Source organism: Microcaecilia unicolor, chromosome 1 (assembly GCF_901765095.1).
Source record: "Microcaecilia unicolor chromosome 1, aMicUni1.1, whole genome shotgun sequence".
In the NCBI taxonomy this organism is placed as follows: Eukaryota; Metazoa; Chordata; class Amphibia; order Gymnophiona; family Siphonopidae; genus Microcaecilia; species Microcaecilia unicolor.
Window position 1 is genome coordinate 256,370,580 of NC_044031.1, and position 23,743 is coordinate 256,394,322.

At 43.8% G+C, this 23,743-nt stretch overlaps 1 protein-coding gene across 1 annotated transcript in view; it reads right to left on the reverse strand.

The window, feature by feature from the left end:
* The window catches only part of SLC4A7 (solute carrier family 4 member 7), a 413,178-nt gene that overhangs the window by 151,137 nt on the left and 238,298 nt on the right, over positions 1–23,743 (reverse strand). Inside the window, 1 exon segment of the mRNA XM_030205798.1 lies at positions 2,774–2,907. Coding sequence (XP_030061658.1) covers positions 2,774–2,907 — 134 coding nt within the window.

Sequence of the window (23,743 nt, forward strand, 5' to 3'; positions counted from 1 at the left end):
AAATTAGTGAAACTTACTCCTGATCACCCTTCAAAAAACGCCTCAAGACCTTTTTATTTGGAAAAGCTTACGATCAAATCCCGCCTAGCATCTCTTACTTCTGAACTGTCTCTGTGAAGGCATCATATTGCTTACCACTCCTCTTTCTTTTTCCCTTCTTTGCTAGTACCCTTTCTCTCTTACACTTCTAAGAAATTGATTGATTGTTTGCTGAATTGATGTATGTTTTTACAAACTGTTGTAAGCCACATTGAGCCTGCCCGTGGGTGGGAAATTGTGGGATATAAATGCTAAAAATAAATAAATAAAATGATGTTATTAATGATTCCCAACTAAGCCTTCCAGGAGTTGTATCATGTGTGATGAATCGCGAATATAAGAGGCAATCGTGGGTACATACGGTCTGAGGAAGAAATTTTGGAATTATATATATGTTGGAATAATGGGATTTTCAATTAATAGGAGTTGTGATTTTTTTGAAGTCAAATATCCTGCTTTAGATGCAAATTCAACAATGGTCCTGATCTCAATCTGTATTGTAGGTGTGGGATCTGAAGGTAAATGGACATAATATTATGGGCGTCTTCAAGCTGACATTCAATTTCATGGATATAGTCTGAACGATCTAAGATGACGATACCTCCCACCTTTATCTGCAGGCTTAATCACAATCCACTTGGCTGAACTGGTCTACCAGGATCATAAGGCAGACTATTGCATGATCCTGCAACATCTTTATGCTCCACTCTCAGAACCCATCTACAGTATCCATCTCTTCTAAAAGACCTCTCAGGTCTTCAATCTGGCACTTTACTAACGGCAAACAAGTACCCCTTTGCTATCCTCTGAATACCATACTCCAGTATCTGTATCATGCCTAACATCTTGGACTATAGTTGTCCTCTATTTAAGTACATCTCGGTGCTCTCTCAGCCTTATTGATGTCCTGAGAGATTAGGTTTTGTTTCACAATCACATTTATATCAGTACTAGCCGTTCAGCCCGTAAAAACGGGCTAGTATAGGAAGGGGGGGGGGGGGGGGTGAAAGGCCCCCCACCCCGCCGCCGAGTTCGTCGCTGCCGCTCCCCCTCCGAGTTAGTCCCCCCCCCCCCCCGGAGCCGTCGCCGACCCACCTTCCACCCGGTCGGGCCCTCGCTCCGCTATTGAAACAGCGAGGGCACGCAGCACACAGCTCTACTGCTGAGCTGCCGTGGCCTTCCTTCTTCTCTGCCTGTGTCCCGCCCTCGTGTGACATAACGTCGTCGAGGGCGGGACAAAGGCATAGAAGAAGGAAGGCCGACGGCAGCTCAGCAGAGCTGTGTGCTGCGTGCCCTCGCTGTTTCAATAGCGGAGCGAGGGCCCGACTGGGTGGAAGGTGGGTGGCGGCGGCGGCGACTCCGGGTGGGGGGAGCGATAGCGACGGCGGTGTCCCTCGCAAATGCGGAGTAGAGACCCTCTCTGTTCTGCCCTTGTCATCACGTATTGACGCGGGGGCGGGGCAGAGAGGGTCTCTACTGCGCATTTGCGAGTACGACACTCGCCATTTATATATATTGATTGTCTGCCAGTGATTGTACTGCTGTTGCCTTATCTTTGGTTTGATTATAAAAACATTGTTTTTCCTTACGCTCCATAGCTTCTATGCCTCGGTGTATACAATTTATTAAATGTCTGAATAAGCAGGTTGATCAGGCCTCGCGGCATCCATTTTGACTGTTTCTTGACGACAGAGAAATCAATGCTTGGAGTGGTACCTGAAAAGGATGGTATACTACTGAGTTTTCTAATGAATTTGAAAAGATCCACACGGGTCTGAAATGCATTCTATTGATTAGTTGGTATGAAAGAAAGCCTTTTTGTAATACTTGACATTCTGTGGTGGACAGGGTAATGCTGGATAGATTAAAGATAGGAATCTCTATTTCCAACTGTCCAGTTGGCGTTCTCTGTTCACTTGTTGGTATGGTCTGTAGCTGCTTCTGCATGTTCCCCGTCCTCTGCCTCAAAATCTGTCTTGTGCTGCAGGATATCCTCTGTATAGAGCTGGTTATCTGGATTGTGTTATTCTTTATTCTCTCTACCACATTAGATCTACAAAACTTTGAGGAGGGTCTGCTGGATTAAGCAGCGTCAACCCAGCCAGGTGCAGAAGATTGCTTTTTTTTTTACTTTTGATAGCCTGATCTCCACCTCATGGAGGGTCTCTTGGATTAAGCAGTGTCAACCCAGCCAGGTGCAGAAGATTACTTTTTTACTTTTGATAGCCTGATCTCCACCTCATAAAGGTCACAGAACCGACAGTTACAATTACAACTATATCCTCATCAACAAAGATATGATATCTAATGTGATATCTAATGTGGATATCTAATGATATCCCTGCCCCCCCCCCCCCCCCAAATGGACTGCTGGTTATGCCCTACCTTTAATCGCGATTAAAAAATTTAATTTGCCTGCCGCTCTATATATACGCACACACACACACACACACACACACACACACACACACACACACATATATATATATATATATATATATATATATATATATATATATATACACATACACACACACCTTGTGCTAAAATTATAAACATTCCCATCCAATATACTTTAACAGAAATACAAAATTATAAACAACATATACATATAAGTACAATTCTTTAAGCTTGCACCAGAGTATATCAACATTACCCACTTCATGACCAGCCTTGCCGACATGCTGCTGTCAGATCAGAAAACAACTGTACATAGCTATGATAAATTACTGACCTGCAGAATTTGAAGAGTATTTTTTCAAACACTAGAACTGGTCCTGTGCTTCCAAGTATAGTAAGAGGTTGCCCCGCAAAGAGGGAATAGGCAATGCCCGTTAGCGATGCTCCAAAAAGTGATTCTATTGCACTCTTGTTATTCAAAAGGGGTGCGGAGAGGGGGGGGGGGGGGGGGGGGGGAAGAAAGAAAATTATTCCAGTTTTGCATACTGGGTAGTAATTTTTTCAACCAAACATCTGTATTAAATACTTATGAACTGAAACAAGGGGGCTGCAAAATAACTTATGTAATATATGATTCAACAACAAGTCATATAAATACTTGAGCATGAAATTTTCTTTTGGTACTAGAAAAAATTATTCTGCATTGGATTCAAAGAACATGCTTCTCCTTAGTAAACATTTCCCTTTATGTGGCAAAATGCTGAAAATTGAGGCTCCTGCAAAAAATTTTGTTATGTACTCACAAAAATGACTTGTCTTAAGTCTTTAACCTATGAAAAGCACAGTATATGTACAGCAGAAGCATACCAAAGGGAAGGGCAAGGTATGGCCCTCAGGAGAAGTGCTGGCATAGTAGCAAGAAGAATGACGAATAGAAGCAGGCATAGGGCCTTTGATCCCATGTACATGATTAAGAACTTGCTGCATCCCTACACCTTGAAAACAAAGTCAGAGAGGATGGGTATGAGATAGGTTTTTAGTGTCTCCATGGGCTCCAAGGCTATGTGCCTGCTTTTGTTTCTGATGCTTGGGCACCAGATTTAAAGGCTGGGGTCAGCAAATATGGCATTGGTGTCAACATCAGAGCTAAATAAAGGGGACATGTTAGGTATGGAAGTGATGGGAGCAGCAGACAGAAGGGGCTATGCTAATCAGGGGAAGAAGATAGAAATGGAAGAATCTAGGCATGCTTCAACCATGTCGTGTTGGTGAAGCCGGGGGGGGGGGGGGGGGGGGGGGGGGGGGGAGAAATGAGGAAGAAGAAAAACAAAATGAAGAAATAAAGATGCAGAGGTGGTGAAAGGATAGAATCAGAGACAGAAAAAAGGATGGCTCAGAATAAATGAGTGAAGGACTTCCATTCTCACTGCAGCTCCTTGCGACTCTGGGCATGTTACTTAACCCTTCATTGCCCCAAGTACAAAATAATTATTTATATATAATTTGCAAACTGCTTTGATTGTAACCTCAGAAAGGTGGTACATCAAATCCAATTCCCAAACTAGGCCTTTTAAGTAGGGTTACCATATGGCTCCAGAAAAAGGAGGACACATTGATCCAGTCCGGGTTTTCCTTCAATTGAAAGCAATGGAAGTAAAACCCAGACTGGCTCAATCTGTCCTCCTTTTTCTGGACAAAACAAAAAAAAACAGCACCACGGGCCTTTAAAAATGGAACACAGTTCTTTAATGAATGAGCCTTGACAAAAAGACCCGACACGGGCCGTGTTTCGGTGACTAGCACCTGCGTCAGGGGTCACAGTGATGACGTGGAAAACTTGGGGAATAACTCGAATATATGCCTCTACAATATATTATTCCTTACCCCATGTCTCATAAAAGCTACAAAGCAACAAGGCACTTTCACTTTCTGTATCCATATGGTAACCCTACTTTTAAGGGTATTAGACAAGAAAGCAGCTCAGATTTCAAAGGGTGAAAATGGGGAGTGGAAAAAGACAGACAGGAACAAGAGGCTGCAGAAGGCATGAAAGACATGAAAAAGGAGGATTAGGGAGGAAATGAAAAATAGACAACTGAAAGGTAAAAAGGAGACTGGGAACTGGATGGTGATAAAGGATGAAATTTGAGTGTGAGGCAGAAAAAAAAAACAGTAGAGCTAAAAAGGGAAAGATCAATATGTCACAGATATATATAAGGAGGAGAGTGGAGAAACAGAAGTACAACAGACTGGAAAGAGAAAACAGGACAGCAGAGGAGAGTGTGGTACCAACACAATTGGAAAAATAAAATGCAAAGATAAAGGTAGAAAAATGCATTTATTTTCATTTTCAGTATATCAAATTTGTCAACTTTGGGAAATGTGTACCTTTGTTGTCATTGTATTTTACTCAGTACAAGATGAAAGTCATTCTGTTTCTATTTTTACAGTGTTGGATGGCATGCACAATCCTGGCCTTTTGGCGTTTCCAGTACAGTCTGCATAAGTATTTCTATTTCTAATTTGTAGTTTCTTGTTCTATGTTTGGTGGGGCCTGAGTTTTGCATGTGTGACCAACATGACAGATTCTGCTAGATTCCACAGGAGTCTAAAGCACTCCCAAACTGGTTGAAATGTCAAACCTGCAGGGGAGTTGAAATCGTGTACATCCACACACTCCAATCGTAGTTGCAAGATGGGTTGTAGATCAGGCAGAGGTGGGGAGAGCCAGGCAATCAAAATAGGTTGTTTTTTTTAAGCCAAAAGCACTGCCCAGCCTAGAAAACCTTTCATGCCCCCCAGGCACAGGCTGCTTAATTTGAAACTCCCAAATAGGATTTTAGGATCCTTCCAGATGAAGTCTGCAGGACCACCAAATAGAAATCCTAGCCAGAAGCTGCTTCCAAAAGGCCAGAACCATGGGGCAAGTCTAAAATAAATGTCCCAGTGAAGCCCCTGCGGCTGAACATTTAGGACAAAAGTCCATGGAAGCCAAACCAGCCAGATGAGCTCCCTGTCTCCTCAGCTCAAAACCTTTGGGTCGTCTTTGACTCTTCTCTCTCCTTCTCTGCTCATATCCAGCAGATCGCCAAGACCTGTCGTTTCTTTCTTTACAACATCCGTAAAATCTGCCCCTTTCTTTCCGAGCACCCTACCAAAACCCTCATCCACACCCTTGTCACCTCTTGTTTGGACTACTGCAATCTGCTTCTTGCTGGCCTCCCACTTAGTCACCTCTCCCCTCTCCAATCGGTTCAAAACTCTGCTGCCCGTCTCGTCTTCCGCCAGGGTCGCTTTACTCATACTACCCCTCTCCTAAGTCGCTTCACTGGCTCCCTATCTGTTTTCGCATCCTGTTCAAACGTCTTCTACTAACCTATAAATGTACTCACTCTGCTGCTCCCCAGTATCTCTCCACACTCGTCCTTCCCTACACCCCTTCCATTGCAGTCCGCTCCATGGATAAATCCTTCTTATCTGTTCCCTTCTCTACTACTGCCAACTCCAGACTTTGCGCCTTCTGTCTCGCTGCACCCTACGCCTGGAATAAACTTCCTGAGCCCCTACGTCTTGCCCTATCCTTGGCCACCTTTAAATCTAGACTGAAAACCCACCTCTTTAACATTGCTTTTGACTCGTAACCACTCGCCTCCACCTACCCTCCTCTCCTCCTTCCTGTACACATTAATTGATTTGATTACTTTATTTTTTGTCTATTAGATTGTAAGCTCTTTGAGCAGGGACTGTCTTTCTTCTATGTTTGTGCAGCGCTGCGTATGCCTTGTAGCGCTATAGAAATGCTAAACAGTAGTAGTAGAAAAAAAACAGTCACCTAATGCACCCATGCTTTGCCCGTACCCCACCCCATGCTCTACCTCTAGCTCACTCCCAATTACTTCAATGAGGGTAGCAATGCAGGCTTCAGTGGCCAATTGAGAGCTAAGGGTAATACAAGAAACTGCACACTCTTCTTCAGCTCCCACTGAGCCACGGTCCTCCATCACACATATGGTATTGAAGCCAAATACATTCCACATCCAGAGAACCTCCTGGCCTTCCACCAACAATGGATGCAGAGCACAGCAAGGACATTTCCCCATAAAACTCATCGTACAAAGAAATTTTGCTAATCTTAATAATAGACATATTGCAAAGCAGGGGCGTATCTGGACTCCGGTGGTAGAGGGGGGGCAGAGCATCCTGCAAGTACAACGTGCTGCGACGTCAGACTCCGAACTGGATTCAACAGCTTTCAACAGCAGCACGGCCATGGAGGACGAAGAAGAACTTTAAAGACCTCGGGTCGGCTGGCGGGGGTTGAGGTCCCAGGCCCCTGTGGCCCCACGCAGATACGCCCCTGTTGCAAAGTAATTTAAAAAAATCTATAGAGAAAAAGTCACTCAGAATTTAGAGCAAATCTACCATGTCAGAACTAACTTCCAAAACAAGGATCCTACCTATGAAAAGGTAGTGCCCTAAATATTACACTGGGACCCTAAAATATCGATGCACCTAACAATCCAAATTACTGCAGAATGCTACGTAGAATCCTCATGGTGACAGAATACCTCAGGCCACACACACAGAACAGAAAAGCGAAGATATATACCTGTAGCAGGTATTCTTTGAGGACAGCAGGCTCACTGATGGGTTGGCAGCCACGGCGGCCCAGGAACGGCAATTTTCCAGAGCAAAATAAAAACTTTGCCAGAGCCTTCCAGCGCGCATGTGCGGCCATGTTCTTGCCCGTCGCACGAGAGTCCCGCTCAGTTATATCCAAAAGCAAGAATTAAAGGACAACTCCTCCAAAGGGGAGGTGGGCGGGTTTGTGAGAACAATCAGCCTGCTGTCATCGGAGAATAACTGCTACAGGTATGTATCTTCGCTTTCTCCAAGGACAAGCAGGCTGCTTGTTCTCACTGATGGGGTATCCCTAGCACCCAGGCTCACTCAAAATAACAAAAAAGGTCAATTGGGCCTCGCAATGGCGAGGAGATAACAGATTGACCCAAGGCAGAAACATCTAACTGAGATTGCAGCCTGGAACAGAATAAAAATGGGCCTAGGGGGGTGAAGTTGGATCCTAAACCCAGAACAGATTCTGCAGCACCAACTGTCGCGTCGGGTATCCTGCTGAAGGCAGTAGTAAGATGTGAATGTGTGGATTGATGACCACGTCGCAGCCTTGCAAATCTCTTCTATAGTGGCTGACTTCAAGTGGGCCACTGACGCTGCCATGGCTCTAATACTATGAGCCGTGACATGACCCTCAAGATTCAGCCCAGCTTGGGCATAAGTGAAGGAAATGCAATCTGCTAACCAATTGGAAATAGTGCATTTCCCAACTGCGACTCCCCTTCTGTTGGGATCAAAAGAAACAAACATTTGGGCGGACTGTCTGAAGGGGCTTGTCCGCTCCACGTAAAAGGCCAAAGCTCTCTTGCAGTCCAAGGTGTGCAACTCACATTCAGCAGGGCGGGTATGAGGATGGGGAAAAAATGTTGGCAAGACAATTGACAGGTTTAGATTGAACTCAGACACCACCTTCGGCAAAAACTTAGGGTGCGTGCAGAGGTCTTCTCTGTTGTGATGAAACTTGAGATAAGGAGCATGCACTACCAAGGCTTGGAGCTCACTGACTTTACAAGCTGAAGTAACAGCCACCAAGAAAATGACCTTCCAGGTCAAGTACTTCAGATGGCAGGAATTCAAAGGAGGCTTCATCAGCTCGGTGAGAACGATGGTGAGATCCCATGACACTGGTGGAGGTTTGACAGGGGGCTTTGACAAAAGCAAACCTCTCATGAAGCGAACAACTAAAAGTTGTCCAGAGATAGGCTTACCCTCTACAAGTTGATGGTAAGCACTAATTGCGCTAAGATGAACTCTTATGGAGTTGGTCTTGAGACCAGACTCTGACAAGTGTAAAGGTATTTAAGCAGGGTCTGTGTAGGACAAGAGCGAGTATCTAGGGCCTTGCTATCACACCAGATGGCAAACCTCCTCCATTTGAAAAAGTACCACCTCTTCGTGAAATCTTTCCTGGAAGCAAGCAAAACCCGAGAGACACCCTCAGAGAGACCCAAGGAAGCAAATTCTACACTCTCAACATCCAGGCCGCGAGAGCCAGAGACCGGAGGTTGGAATGTAGAAGCACCCCTTTGTTCTGAGTTATGAGGGTTGGAAAACAGTCCAATCTCCATGGTTCTTCGGAGGGCAACTCCACAAGAAGGAGGAACCAAATCTGCGGCCAGAAGGGAGCAATCAGAATCATGGTTCCGCAGTCTTGCTTGAGTTTCAGCAAAGTCTTTCTCACCAGAGGTATGGGAGGATCTGTATACAGAAGGCCCTTCCCCCAATGAAGGAGAAAAGCATCCGACGCTAGTCTGCCATGGGCCTGAAGAATGGAACAGAACTGAGGAACCTTGTGATTGATCTGAGTGGCAAAAAGATCCACCGAGGGGGTGCCCCACTCTCGGAAGATCTTGCGTACGACGCCCGAATTGAGTGTCCAGTCGTGAGGTTTCATTATCCTGCTCAGTCTGTCGGCCAGACTGTTGTTTACGTCTGCCAGATAAGTGGCTTGGAGAAACATGCCGTAACGGCGAGCCCAAAGCCACATCTAGACGGCTTCCCGATACAGGGGGCAAGATCCGGTGCACCCCTGCTTATTGATGTAGTACATGGCAGCCTGATTGTCTGTTGGAATTTGGATAATTTGATTGGACAGCCGATCTCTGAAAGCCTTGAGAGCGTTCCAGACAACTCGCAACTCCAGAAGATTGATCTGAAGACCTGTTTCCTGGAGGGACCAAACTCCTTGAGTGTGAAGCCCATTGACATGAGCTCCCCACCACAGGAGGGATGCATCAGTTGTCAGCACTTTTTGTGGCTGAGGAATTTGAAAGGGACGTCCCAAGGTCAAATTGGATCGAATTGTCCACCACTGAGGGAATTGTGAAAATCGGTCGATAGCTGGATTGCATCCTCTAGATCCCCTGCAGCTTGATCCACTGAGAAGCTAGGGTCCAATGAGCTGATCTCATGTGAAGATGGGCCATGGGTGTCACATGGACTGTGGAGGCCATATGGCCTTGAAGTCTCTCAACACCTGCCGAGCTGTGATCTGCTGAGAGCCCTGGCCATGGAAACTAGAGACAGAAGATTGTCTGCTCTCGCTTCTGGAAGATAGGCACGAGCCGTCCGCGAGTCCAGCAGAGCGCAGATAAATTCCAGTTTCTGAACAGGGAAAAGATGGGACTTGAGGTAATTTATAACAAACTCGAGTAGCTCCAGCAGTTGAATAGTCATCTGCATGGACTGTAGAGCTCCTGCCTCTGAGGTGTTCTTCACCAGCCAATCGTCGAGATAAGGGAACACATGCACTCCCAGTCTGCGTAGCGATGCTGCAACTACTGCCAGGCATTTTGTAAAGACCCTGGGCGCAGACGCCAGACCAAAGGGCAGCACACAATACTGGAAGTGCTGCACTCCCAGACAGAATAGAAGATATCTCCTGTGAGCTGGACGTATCGGGATGTGTGTATAAGCATCCTTTTAAGTCCAGAGAGCAAAGTCAATCGTTTTCCTGAATCATGGGAAGAAGGGTGCCCAGGGAAACCATCCTGAACTTTTGTGGGACTAGGAATTTGTTCAGGGCCCTTAGGTCTAGGATGGGATGCATCCCCTCTGTTTTCTTTTGCACAAGAAAGTACCTGGAATAGAAGCCCAGCCCTTCTTGCCCTGGTGGAACGGGCTCGACCGCATTGGCCCTGAGAAAGGCTGAGAGTTCCTCTGCAAGTACCTGCCTGTGCTGGAAGCTGAAGGATTGAGCTCCAGGTGGGCAATTTGAAGGTCTGGATTTCAAATTGAGGGAGTATCCTAAATGGACTATTTGAAGAACCCACCGATCGGAGGTTACAATAGGCCACCTGTGGTGAAAAGTTTTAACCTCCCTCCCGACCGGTAAGTCGTCCGGCACGGACACTTTTACAGCGGCTATGCTCAACTGGAGCCAGTCAAAAGCCCATCCCTTGCTTTTGCTGGGGAGCCACAGGGGCTTGCCTTGGCGCACGCTGTTGACGAGAATGAGCGCGCTGGGGATAAGCCTGAGAAGGCTGTCGAGAAGAAGGATTGCACCTACGCTTCTTATAAGCATAGGGAGCATTCTTCCTTCCCCTGAAAAATCGTCTACCTGATGAGGTAGTAGCAGAAGGCGCCCGGCGGGAGAGATTGTCCATAGCAGTTTCCCGCTGAGTGATCTGATCAACCACTTGTTCGACTTTCTCAACAAAAATATTATCCCCCCGGCAAGGGACATCCGCAATCCGCTGCTGGACTCGATTGTCCAGGTCAGAGGCCCGCAGCCATGAGAGTCTGCGCATCACTATACCTTGGGCAGCGGTTCTGGATGCAACATCAAAAGAATCGTAAGCACCCCTGGACAGAAATTTACCACACGCCTCCTGATGCCTGACCACCTCCTGAAAAGGCTTGGTCTGCTCCGGAGGGAGCTTATCAACCAAGTCTGCCAGTTGCTTCACCGTGTTCCTCAAGTGAATGCTCGTGTAGAGCTGGTAGGATTGAATTTTGGCAACGAGCATAGAGGCCTGATACGCCTTTCTCCCACAAGAGTCGAGGGCTCTAGATTCTCTTCCCGGGGGCGCCGAGGCAAAGTCTCTAGAACTCCTGGCTCTCTTGAGAGTGGAATCCACAACCATAGAGTCGTGAGGCAACTGCGACTTCATCAGCTCAGGTTCTCCGTGAATCCGATATTGGGACTCAGCTTTCTTGGGAATGGTGGGATTATTTAGTGGTTTCATCCAGTTCCGCATAAGTGTCTCCTTGAGCACATTATGCAAAGGAACCGTGGATGACTCCTTAGGTAGTGAAGGATAGTCAAGGACATCGAGCATCTCAGTCCTGGGCTCATCCTCAGATACCACAAGGAAGGGAATAGCCACAGACATTTCCCGGACAAATGAAGAGAAAGAAAGACTCTCCGGGGGAGAAAGCTTTCTTTCTGGTGAAGGAGTAGGATCAGAGGGAAGACCACAAGAATCTTCAGAAGAGAAATACCTGGGATCTTACCCTTCATCCCACGAGGCATCCTCATCGGTATCGGACAAGAGTTCCTTAACTGCAGTCCGAAACCGGGTCCGTCTCGACGCCGAGGAACCATGTACTCGATGTCGAGAAGTCGACCTGAGTGGCAGCTGACGCCGATGCCGCAGGCAGCACCAGCATCGGAGACCTCACCACAGGCATAGAGCCAGCTGCCGCTTCCATCGACAGTACGGAGTGCGCAAACACTCCCAGTGCCTGAGCAGATTGATGCAGCAACCCTTCCAGAAGACTTGGAAGAATGGCTCGGATGCACTTGTCTAGAGTCGCTGTCGAGCAAGGCTGCGGGGTCGGTGCAAGAATCGGCGTCAGAATCTGTGGAGGTCAAGGAGGCGGTAACGGACTGCCCGGAGACTGACGCACCAGCAACTCTTGAATGGAGGGTGAGCAGTCCTCCCGGCGTCGGCGCTTCACGGGTGGCAAATCCTTCAACGCCCCGGAGCTCCTGGTACCATGCTTGGAAGACCGATGACAATGCTTCTTCGCCTTCGTTCGACGCACGTCATTGATACTCCTTGGTACCGATGAGGACGTGGCATCCACGTGGCTCCTCGGGGTCGGATTCGAAAGAGGTTGGTCCCGGTGGGCCTGCACAGCAGGAGACTTCGAGGAAGGTGGAGACCCACTTGACGGCTTACTGCTCCCAGCGTGTGGTGGTCTCTGGACAGCCATTACCTGCACTCCTGAAGTCGATGCCATCTTCGGTGCCGAAATGGACGCCGCCGACCTCGGTACCGCTGTCGACGCCGAAAAACCGATCAAAGCTCCAAAAAGAGGGTCCTGAACAGCTCTTCTCGACACTTGTGTCCGCCTTTTAAGGCTAAGACACAACTTACATGCGTCTGGGCGATGGTCGGGCCCAAGGCAGTGAAGACACCACGTGTGGGGATCGGTACCTGAGATCGACCGGTTGCACTGAGTACACTTCTTGAAGCTGCTGGGAGTCCTCGATGACATGGACGGAAAAATCGTGGCGGCGAAGTCAAAATTCTCGATTGTGCCAATTAAAAGGGCACAAAAATGAGAAAGACGGCCGCGACGAAAACGAAAGGAAACTTAAAAGGGCCAAACTAAGAAATAAGGGAATTTTTTTTTAAAGTTTTGTGGACAGGATAAAGAAAATAAGACTAAAGAAGGAGAAAAAACACTCCGAAAAACTCAGCAAAACGAAGGCACTTTCTCTAGGCTGAGGAGAGAGAACGACGAAGCAGCCACTCTCCACCGCGGAAAAAGAAAAAACTGAGCGGGACTCTTGCGCGATGGGCGGGGAAAACAGCCGCGCCCCGCTCACTGGAAGGCTCTGGCAAAGTTTTTGTTATTTTGCTCTGGAAAATTGCCGTTCCTGGGCTACCGTGGACGCCGACCCATCAGTGAGAACAAGCAGCCTGCTTGTCCTTGGAGAATGCCAAATACACAAACCCCAAGAAGCCAGACCTTGCATGTAATACAACATTAGAGAAACAAGAAACACATTTTCTCCTGTGGAAAATACAAAGATAGCACATGCCAGGGATAGTATTTGGGGGGGGGGGGGGGGGGGGAGTTGCAACTAGGGTAATTGTGCTTGGCTCTCTGGCCAGAAAAAGTCCCAAGCCTGCCAGAAGCTGAAGAAGGTAATGGGCTTTGGGGTCCTCTCCCAGATTACTTCCCTGGGACCCAGTCATGTCTGACATATGCCAGATCTGGCATATTCTAATCACAAAATAGAAAATAAAATGACATATTCTAATCACAAAAAAGAAAATAAAAATAATTTTTTGTACCTTTTTGGTCATTTTATCTTTCAAATCATATTGGTCCCAGTCTCTGGTTTCTGCTTCCCTCTGTCTTTCCCGTCCATTTGACATTACTTCTGTCTCCATTTGACATTACTTCTGTCTCCATGTCTACCATCCATTTCCCATCTCTGTGTCCACACATTTCTTTGTCAAGCATCTCCCCTGTGTTCATATCCCCAAATCCATCATCATTCCTCTGCGCACCCATGTACCCCATGCCCAGTATCTCCATTCTGTGTTCGTTGTATCTCTATTCCCATATCTCCCTCTACCCGTAACTACTGTATTTCTATTCCCATATCTCCCCCCTCCATGTCTATTGTATCTCTATTCACATATCTCTCTCCCCAACCCCATGTCGGGCATTGCTCCTCTGTGCCCATATGCCACCCCAATACAGCATCTCACCTGTGTTCCTGTCCCCATGCTCCCACCCAATGCCCATCATCTCCATTCTGTTCCTCTTCACCTCTCTAGGTCCCCTTTCGCCTTCCCCCACACCAATGTGTCCCTCTCCTCTCTGACCCCACCCCAACCAGCTCCTCTCCTCTCTTCCTTCCCCCTTATGCAGCTGGTTCACTCTCCCACTATGGGTTCAGCATTTGACCCCCTTCTTCCTTTATCCTCTTGGTTAAACATCCCTCCCCCTCCCATAGGTCCAGCACCTCTCTCCCTTTGTTCCAGCCCCCCTTGCAGGTCCACGTCTCCCCCTTCTCTCCAATGCATATCCAGTCCATCTCCCCCTTCCCTCCTGCCCCCTCACATATCCAGCACCTCTCTCCCTTCCCTACCCCTACATATCCACCACATCTATCCCTTCGCTCCAGCCCCCTTGCATGTCCAGCACCTCTCCCCCTTCCCTCCCACCCACATATCCAGCAACTCTCTCCCTTCCCTTCTCAGCTTCACATCTCCAACCCTTCCCTCCAGCACTTCCTTACATGCTCAGCGCCTCTCTCCCTTCCCTCCAGATGGACAGATGCAGATATGTTATCAGAAATTAGAGAGGCTAATAAACTGGAGAAGACAATAATGGTGATTTGAATATTGACCGGGTAAATGCAACATTAGGGAATGCTAGGGAGGTAAAATTGCTTGAAGAAATTAAGGATTGCTTTATGGAGCAGTTGGTTCAGGAATCAACAAAGGGAGAACAATTCTAGACCTAGTCCTTAATGGAGTGCACGATCTAGTGCAGGAGGTAATGGTGCTGATGCCACTTGATAAAGGAGATCATATCAGGACATGATCAGCAGATTTGCTATAATCTCTGGAGTAAGTACACACAGTAAATCAATACATTAGCATTTAACTTTCAAAAAAAGAGAGACCGATAAAATGAGAATTATTTTCAACCAACCTTAGAGGAGCAACTGCAGAGGTCAATATCATCCAGGAAGACCAGACCAGATATATTCCAGAAACACGCTTTAAGGGCCATTACCCACCTGTTCTCACCATCTCCAGAGGCTCTGTTTGCCGAATTCAGGCTAACCTTGTAGTGTACCATCAAGCGATCTGACATGGAAGGAGCCAGTGCTTGAATCCGGAAGATGCACAGTGATATCATCAGCAATTCCGGGCTCATAACGAAACCAATTTCTGAGGCGTCACGCCGAACTTTCTGCGCTTTATAGATTATGACTTTTAAGGAAGTTATGTTCTAACTCTGGCGTAAGATGAGGAAAGCAGTCAGTCACTTTGTGGCCTGTTTGAAGTAAGATTACTTAGATTCTTTGTTGTCTGTATTAATAAGAAGTCAGAGAACAATGGCGCTGGTGAGGAAACTGGTGTATTGTTTATTGGTTGTCTCATTATTGTTGGATTTATGGGGAGCTTGTGATGAGAGGGGTTTTATGATTCCAGGTATCAGTAATCATGTGTATTGTTGTTCATCCTATAGTGTGCAATGACAAACTGTTTTAATAGATGTGAATAATTTAATGCATTCCCAAATTGAAACCATCAATACTAGGAGGCATAATGGAGAACGGAAGTTTAAAAACAAGGTTGAGTCTAGCCCTTACTTTAGACTTTATCTGACCAAAATTAATAAAGGGGTTGAAATAGATGCACCTAAATCTATTCCAGTACGAAAGTACTATATAAATGCTAGATATGTGGCTAACAAAGCTAATGCAATTAATGATCGGTTAGAGGAGCAGCCTGATATAGTGGAGACTTGGCTCCATTTTAAAGATGATCCACTCATTAGGGAACTTTGCCCAAATGACTATAAGATAATTCATATGATCAGAAAAAGAAACTTAGGTGGTGGGATAGAAATAATGGCCTGTACAATTCAAGATGATACCTGTATATTGTTTTACTGTCCCCTAGGGAAATGGAGATCAGCGCAGGAAGATTGCATGGATTTTGTTTTAAACATTAGCTTAAAGCATGCTAATGTTTTGTTATTAGGAGATATTAACCTTCGTCTTGAAAACATGATTGAAACAAGTCAAAAGTGGTGTATGACATTTTGTCAAATTTGGATTTTGTACTGCCTTTATCAAGTCTCACACACAATACGGGCCATCAAATAGATTTTTTTGGCCTTATAAATCCAAATCTGTTGATAATTTGATCCTTAGAGGCTATGTGGGAGAACCAATAATTTGGTCAGATCATTACAAATTACATGCAATTATACTGTGGAAAAGGAAGGATTGCAAGATACGAGAGGATGTTATTATGCAATGGGAATCTAGGGGAAAGACTGATGAATCAAAATTCTGGAGTAGGATGATTGAAATTTTAAACCAATATAATGTTTATGATAAAGATTCAATAGTTTTTACAGGGAGAGAATCTGTAGAGAAGTGTTAAACGACATAGCACCTTTTCATATTAAGAAAGGTTATGGGAGGAAGAAATTTGAATGGTTTAGGGAGGAAGAAAGTTGAATGGTTTAATGAACATTTGTTGAAGAATAAAATGGAATGTAGGAAGTTAGAAAAGGTATGGTATAAAAATATTACAGAAGAAAGTAAGGAGCTATGGAGGAAAGCGATCAATGTATATAAGGGGAAGATGAAACTAGTTAAATAGCTTATCAGATTCTATAGTTGAAAAAAATGCCCGACTTGAAAAAACTATACTTAATAGTGAATAAATTATCTAACCCAAATGATTTACTTTTAACCAACGAATTAGTTCCATCAGCTGAAGATCTTGCTTCATTCTATAGGGATAAGATATTCAAGGCAAAGAAAGACCTACAACTACCAAAACTGGATACTTTAGTACAACCATACTGGGATAGACTGAAGGTCCATCAAGACCAGCATCCTGTCCAACTGAATCGGGCTAGATTCAGACATCCCTCTATTATGGAAGTTCAATGGTAAATAAACAGATTTGCTAGATCTCATTGCATATTGGACAAATGTCCTACATATTTGATAACAAGTGTGCCTCCAGAATTTCTCTGGTTTATACACCAAAGCACAATCAGGACTGTTTGTTATAGGAGAATTCCTGGCAGAGAAAGGCAACATCACACTCATGCCCATTCCAAACAATTTCTCTTTTTCTCTAAGTGCAACATCAAATTATAGACCAGTTGCATGGATACCACTGTTGGTGAAGATTATAGATGGAATGGTTGCTGAATAACCGATTGATTATTTTGACCAACATCACACCCTACATGAATCCCAATCTGGTTTCAGAAGATGGAATAGTACAGAAACCGTACTGATGACTTTAACAGAGGTTACACAGGCAATTAGCATTGGTAAAAAGGTGAATCTAATGCAGTTTGATATGTCTAGTGCCTTTGATTTAGTCGACCATGAGGTTTTAATAGATATACTGGACTATTATGGGATCAGTGGGCCAGCGCTTGAGTGGTTTAAAGGCTGTTAGGTAGATCATACACAGTGAAAACAAATGGTGTCTTTTCTTCTGCATGGAGTCTAGGTTGTGGATTTCCCCATGGCTCCTCAATTGATGGTGGCTCTGGAGAAGAATCTTGCAAGATGTATCACCATCTAATATATGCAGACAATATAACTATGTTCATTTCCCTTTCATGGCAAGATGAAGGATATTCTCCCAAATGTAAAATCTAGTTTAAGTATTTTAGAATCATTGAAGATAAACAAAAATAAGACTTAGTTTTTACAAGTTAGTATAATAAAACTCAGTCTCAAAAATGTAAGTATTGATGGTATGAAGTTTCCCCTGAAATCTACCTTAAATATCCTGGGTGTGACATTTGATAAAAACCATTCATTTGAGATACAAGTAAAGGCAGTAACATCCAAAGCTTTTAAGCTATTGTGGAGAAGAAGAAGAATTAGACAATTTTTCTCCAGATATTTTTAGAATGGTTGTACACAAACTATGGTTTTTAGCTCACCTGGATTACTGCAATAGTATCCTCCTGGGTTGTAAGGAGGCTGTTTTGCAGAAAGTCCAAACGTTATTAAACGCTGCGGCTCATTTGATTTTAAGTGTCCAAAATTTGAAAGAACAACACTTCTTTTGCAATGTTTGATTTGCCTGCCAATTCACGCATTATTTTTAAAATGTGTTCTTTAGTCTTTTTGATACTATATGCTACCACTGATCAATTGCTTCAATAGAGTTCTTGATTTTGCATTATCCCAATCCTTGGGGATAGTTTATAAAAAGTTATTTTCTGCAACAATTCCTCATCAGACAGCCAGTTACTGGAACAACACCCATTCATGATTAGTACACAGATAATGGAAAGATTTGTAAAATGCTAAAAAGACCTACTTGTTTAAGAAGTACATAGGAATGTAGTTGATTTGTCCTGTGTATGCCTAGCTTCTTCTTTTTGTTAGCCACACTGAACTAGAAATTGTATATGTAGGATATAAATACTATTATGTATTTATTTATTGCATTTGTATCCCACATTCCCCCACCTATTTGCAGGCTCAATGTGGCTTACATAGGTTTGTTAACATTGTCATTAAAAAAAGGAAGGAAGGAAGGCCAAATGACAGCCAGCATGGTTAAAAAGTGAGGTGAAGGAAGCTATTAGAGCTAAAAGAAAATCCTTCAGAAAATGGAAGAAGGATCCAACTGAAAATAGGAAACAGCATAAGGAATGGCAAGTCAAATGAAATGCACTAATAAGGAAGGCAAAGAGACTTTTGAAAAGAAGTCTGTGTTGGAGGCAAAAAACACATTGTAAAAACTTTAGGTATATTAAAAACAAAAGGTTTGGTAAAAGAATATGTTGGACCGCTAGACGACCAAGGGGTAAAAGGGGCACCCATGGAACACAAGGCCATAGTGGAGAGATTAAATGAAGGAACACACGGCCATAGTGGAGAGATTAAATGAATTCTTTGCTTCAGTTTTCACCAAGATAGATGTGGGAGAGATACCAGTGTCAGTACCCACACAGGAGGAAACAACAACAGAAAGCAATTGGTGCCAGCAATTCTTTATTAAACTTTGAGATCACTCGACGCAGGCCGTGCTTCGGCTGCAATGTCTGCATCAGAATTGCTGGCACCAACTACTTGGTTTTTCATCCTCTGCTGTGGTGTTGACCTTAGTGTTTGTTGTGGAGGCTTCTTGTTCTGTGTGCTGTTTGGAGAGATACCAGTGATGCAATCTAATGAGTTAGAGAAACTATAACAAAACGCTACAAATCTAAAAGACATAATAGGACAATTTAGCAAACTGAAGAGTAGCAAATTGCCTGGACTGGATGGTATACATCCTAGAGTACTAATAGAATTGAAAAATGAACTTGCAGAGCTATTGTTAGTAATATGTAATTTATCTTTAAAAGTAAGCATGGTACCAGAAGATTGGAGGGTGGCTAATCTAACTCTAATTTATAAAAAGGGTTCCAGAAGTGATCCAGGAAAGTATAGACCAGTGAGCCTGATGTCAGTGCCAGGCAAAATGGTAGAGACTACTATAAAGAATAAAATTATGGAGAATATACATAAGCATGGATTAATGAGACAAAGCCAAGATGGTTTTAGTAAAGGGGAATCTTGATTTACCAATCTACTACATTTCTTTGAAGGGGTGAATACGTGGATAAAGGTGAATCTGTTGGTATTTTGTATCTGGATTTTCAAAAGGTATTTGACAAAGCACCTCATAAAAGACTCTTGAGGAAATCAGAAAGTCATGGGATAGGATATAATGTCCTATTATGGATTAAAAACTGCTCAAAAGATAGAAAGCAGAGTTAAATGGTCAGTATTCTCAATAGAGAAGGGTAGATAGTGGGGTTCCGCAGGGATCTGTACTGGAACTACTACTCTTAACATATTTATAAATGAACTAGAGTTGGAAATACCTAGTGAGGTAATTCAATTTGCTGAGGACACAAAATTATTCAAAGCTCTTAAATCACAAGAGGATTGTGAAAAATTGCCAGACAACCTTACAAGACTGGTAGACTAGGCATTCAAATGGCAGACGGTGTTTAATGTGAGCAAGTGCAAAGACGTATGTGGGAAAGAGGAACCCAAACTATAGCTATATGATGCAAGGTTCCAGATTAGGAGTCACAGCCTAGGAAAAGGATCTAGGTGTCATCGTTGATAATAAACTGAAACCCTCTGCTAGGTGTACAGCAGCATCTAAGAAAGCAAACAGAATGTTAGGAATTAATAGGAAAGGAATGGAAAACAAAAATGAGAATGTTATAATGCCTTTGGATTGCTCCATGGTGATACTGCACCTTGAATACTATGTAAAATCTGTTACCACATCTCAAGATATATTGGAATTTGAAAAGGTACAGAGATGAGTGATGAAAATGATAAAGGGGATGGGACAATTTCCCTAGGAGGAAAGGCTAAAGTGGCTAGGGTTCTTCAGCTTGGAGAAAAGATGGCTGAGGGGAGATATGATAGAGGCCTATAAAATACTGAGTGGAGTGGAACGGGTACATTTGAATCAAGTTTACTCTTTCCAAAAATACTAAGACTAGGGAAGCTAGTGGAGGAGTGGCCTAGTGGTTAGAGCACCGGTCTTGCAATCCAGAGGTGGCCGGTTCAAATCCCACTGCTGCTCCTTGTGATCTTGAGCAAGTCACTTAACCCTCCATTGCCTCAGGTACAAACTTAGATTGTGCGCCCTCCTGGGACAGAGAAATATCCAATGTACCTGAATGTAACTCACCTTCAGCTACTACTGAAAAAGGTGTGAGCAAATCCAAAAAAATAAATAAATAATAGGGGGCACACAATGAAGCTACTAAGTGGTAAATTTAAAACAAACCAGAGAAAACATTTCTTCACTCAACAAGTAATTAAACTCTGGAATTCGAAGCCAGAGAATGTGATAAAAGCAGCTAGCTTAGCAAGGTTTAAAAATGGTTTGGATAATTTCCTAATAATGGCTTATGGCCTTTTCTTTTAAGATGGACTTGGGAAAATCCACTATTTGTAGGATAAGCAGGATAAAATTGTTTACTCTTTAGATCTTGCCAGGTATTTGTGACCTGGATTGGTGCTGTTGGAAACAGGATACTTGGCTTGAAGGACTTTCGGTCTGCCCCCATATGGCAACGCTTATCTTCTTATGTAAAACTACCTTCCAGAGAAACGGAGGGGCCCATCAGAATAGTATTGCTCTTAGCCTCTGAATTTAGACCATTAATGACCAGTATTGGGATGAAGGGCCTGAGGTGATGAAAGATGATATCTCATAGGTGCTTCAGGCTAGCCTCTGAATTTGCGCCATAAAATTCCAGGATTTCTTCAAAATATTGTTTTCTTGCAGAGGATGAAACTGCACAACCTGTTCACTCTGTATGGGAGCACCTGAGAAGCATGGCTGAAACATTGAGGCCCTGTCTTGAATTAGTCCCGAGTAGGCAGTATGGATGGTTCGAGTAAAAAGGAGCTCCTAGTATCATTTAGCTCCCTCATGTAAGACTCACCAGCAACAAATTTGTCCAGAAACTATTAAGTCCTGCATAGGGATGCTGAAGTCCTCTCATGCGACTGGGATTTTTGTCCCCGCTGCTGTCCTGGACTCGAGCATTGGTGTGTGGTCCGTTGAAGTGAACGCAGCATAGGAGTGCATCAATGCTTGGAATGTTGTTACCCTCCTTGAAATCTTCTAGTAGAAGCAGTAGTAGTTTGAGGCCTAGACAGAATTTTCATTATATCCATATGCTTTTTTAATTAGATCGGCCACATCCTCAATTTTGTCACTAAACAAGTTTTCTCCATGACAAGGGACACCTGCTAGATAGTTCTGGACAGCAGATTCAAGGTCTGAGGGTCAGAGGCTTTGATCCAGGATAATCTGTGAATTGCTACTGCTAAGGTGGAGAAAGCATCAAAGGCCTGTCTCGCAAGATATTTATGACAGTCTAGAAGTTTTCTGTGAAGTTTTGGGAATTCCTTGTTTGTCAGAAGGAAGGAATTCTGAACCCAGGAAGGAGAAAGGGAAGGAAGGCAGGCAGATGAGCCAGATGATGGGAGGAGGGAGGGGGAAGAGAAGCTAGGTTGGATTGGAGAGGACAGAGACACATTGACAGAGGAGTGTTAACAGAAACAGAGGAGAAATGATGTGCATATGTTGGGGGAGGGAGGTGGCACAGGGATAGGGACACAAAGGGGAGTTGCTGTGTGGGGATAGTATATGGACACAGAGGGATGATGTTATACATGGAGAATAGGAACACAGAAGAGAGATGGGTGGCAAAGAGACATTAGGGAGTGATGTTTGACATAGGGGACGAGGATAGGAAGATAGAGAGATGATGAAGGATGTGGGGATATGAACATAGGGGAGATACAGGACAGGGAAGTATACGGACACAGAGAAGGAAGATGCTAAACATGGTGGATGAGAGGGACACATGGAAGATGGATGGTGGACATGGAGAAGAAGAGATGTCAAATGGTCAGGAGATCCTGGTGAGTGAGTTAACAGAGGGAAGTATAAACCAGAGATGATCAGACAACAAAAGATAGAAAAACATTTTCTATTTTGTGATTAGAATACGCCAGATTTGAAATGTACATCCTTCCAGAGCTGGTATTAGTCATGGCTGCACTCTCTTCAGCTTCCAGCAGGCTTAGGGTTCTCTGGTCAGTGGCCAAGGGCAGTTGCCCTAGTCAGCATTCCCCTAACATACCATCCCTGCCATGTTTATATTCTGCACAGCACAGGAGTAAATGCATCTCTTTCTGTATCTCTGACGTTGTACTAAATATCTGTTCTTGGCTTCTGCAGATGGGGTCAGAGCTCAGGGAGAAGGGGACAAACTTTGTCCCTGTGTCATTCTCTAGCTGGAGAGACTGAGCCCACTGAAAGTAAGGCCCAATGCACTCTTCTCATTTTGCTATAAGCAAATGGGACAAAAATTAGGTTCTGGCTGTGACCAAAGTGGAACACAACCATTTGAACTGATTGCAGCAGTTGTAATCTGCCTTGTCAAAGGAAAAGAAAAATATTTTTAACTGTATCCAAAAGCATCCAAGTGAAGGAAAACCTTTGTGTTGGCAGGAGGGTGGGTTTGTTATAAGAAACAGAGGACTGCAGTAGAGTCAAAGCCTTGCTTCTCAGCTAAATATGTTTCATTCAAGGTTAAATAGCTTAGACAAAAATGTAAACTTTAAAATGGAATTCAACAACGACTACCATTTTTAGACATTCAGATAGCTTATTGCAAAGGGAAAACCGACCAATGTTAAACTTTTAGATTAGTTTTTAAAGTTCTATTGTGGCAGTTTCTATAATCTCTGCTACAGTTAATTCCTCAGATTTAGATGGTTATGTTCGGAATACATTCATTTTGAAGAAAGGTCATTGGGTATGTGAAACAATGTATTGAAAAGAGATACAAGTTGATTGTATCAATAGAGGCTACATAAAGGCAAAGGCAAAATCTACAGACAGCAAATTTGTTGAAACCTGCTACTAAAAAAATAAGCGATATGGCCTGCACCTTCTCTTTTACTCACCTCTCAAAGGATATTATGAAGATTCTTAAGAAACACTGGCATATAATTCAGAACCTTAATCATTTCAAAATAACAAACGTCTGATCATTGCACATAAAACACAACATAATTTAAGAGATTATAAGAAGCATTCAATCATTGCTGCTAAAGGTGGGGAATCCAGTTATTAAGTTGAGAGGGTAGTTTTTCACATGGGTGATTTGGATAACTGTTCTTTAAATGAGGCAATTTAAAAGCTTATGTTCACAAATGTTCCCTTTGTCTAATACAGTATTACTATATATTTTTTACAGATAAGAATCCATTCAGTGTGACATATAACAGGTGAAATCAGGAGGGAAGAAAAACTCTCACATCACTATATATCAAGCAAACCCTGAAGCCTCATAATCTGAATCATAAATCCATGATGAAGATGAAGAATACTAAATGTGACAAAATAGCATTGGTAAAACAAAAGAAGACTTC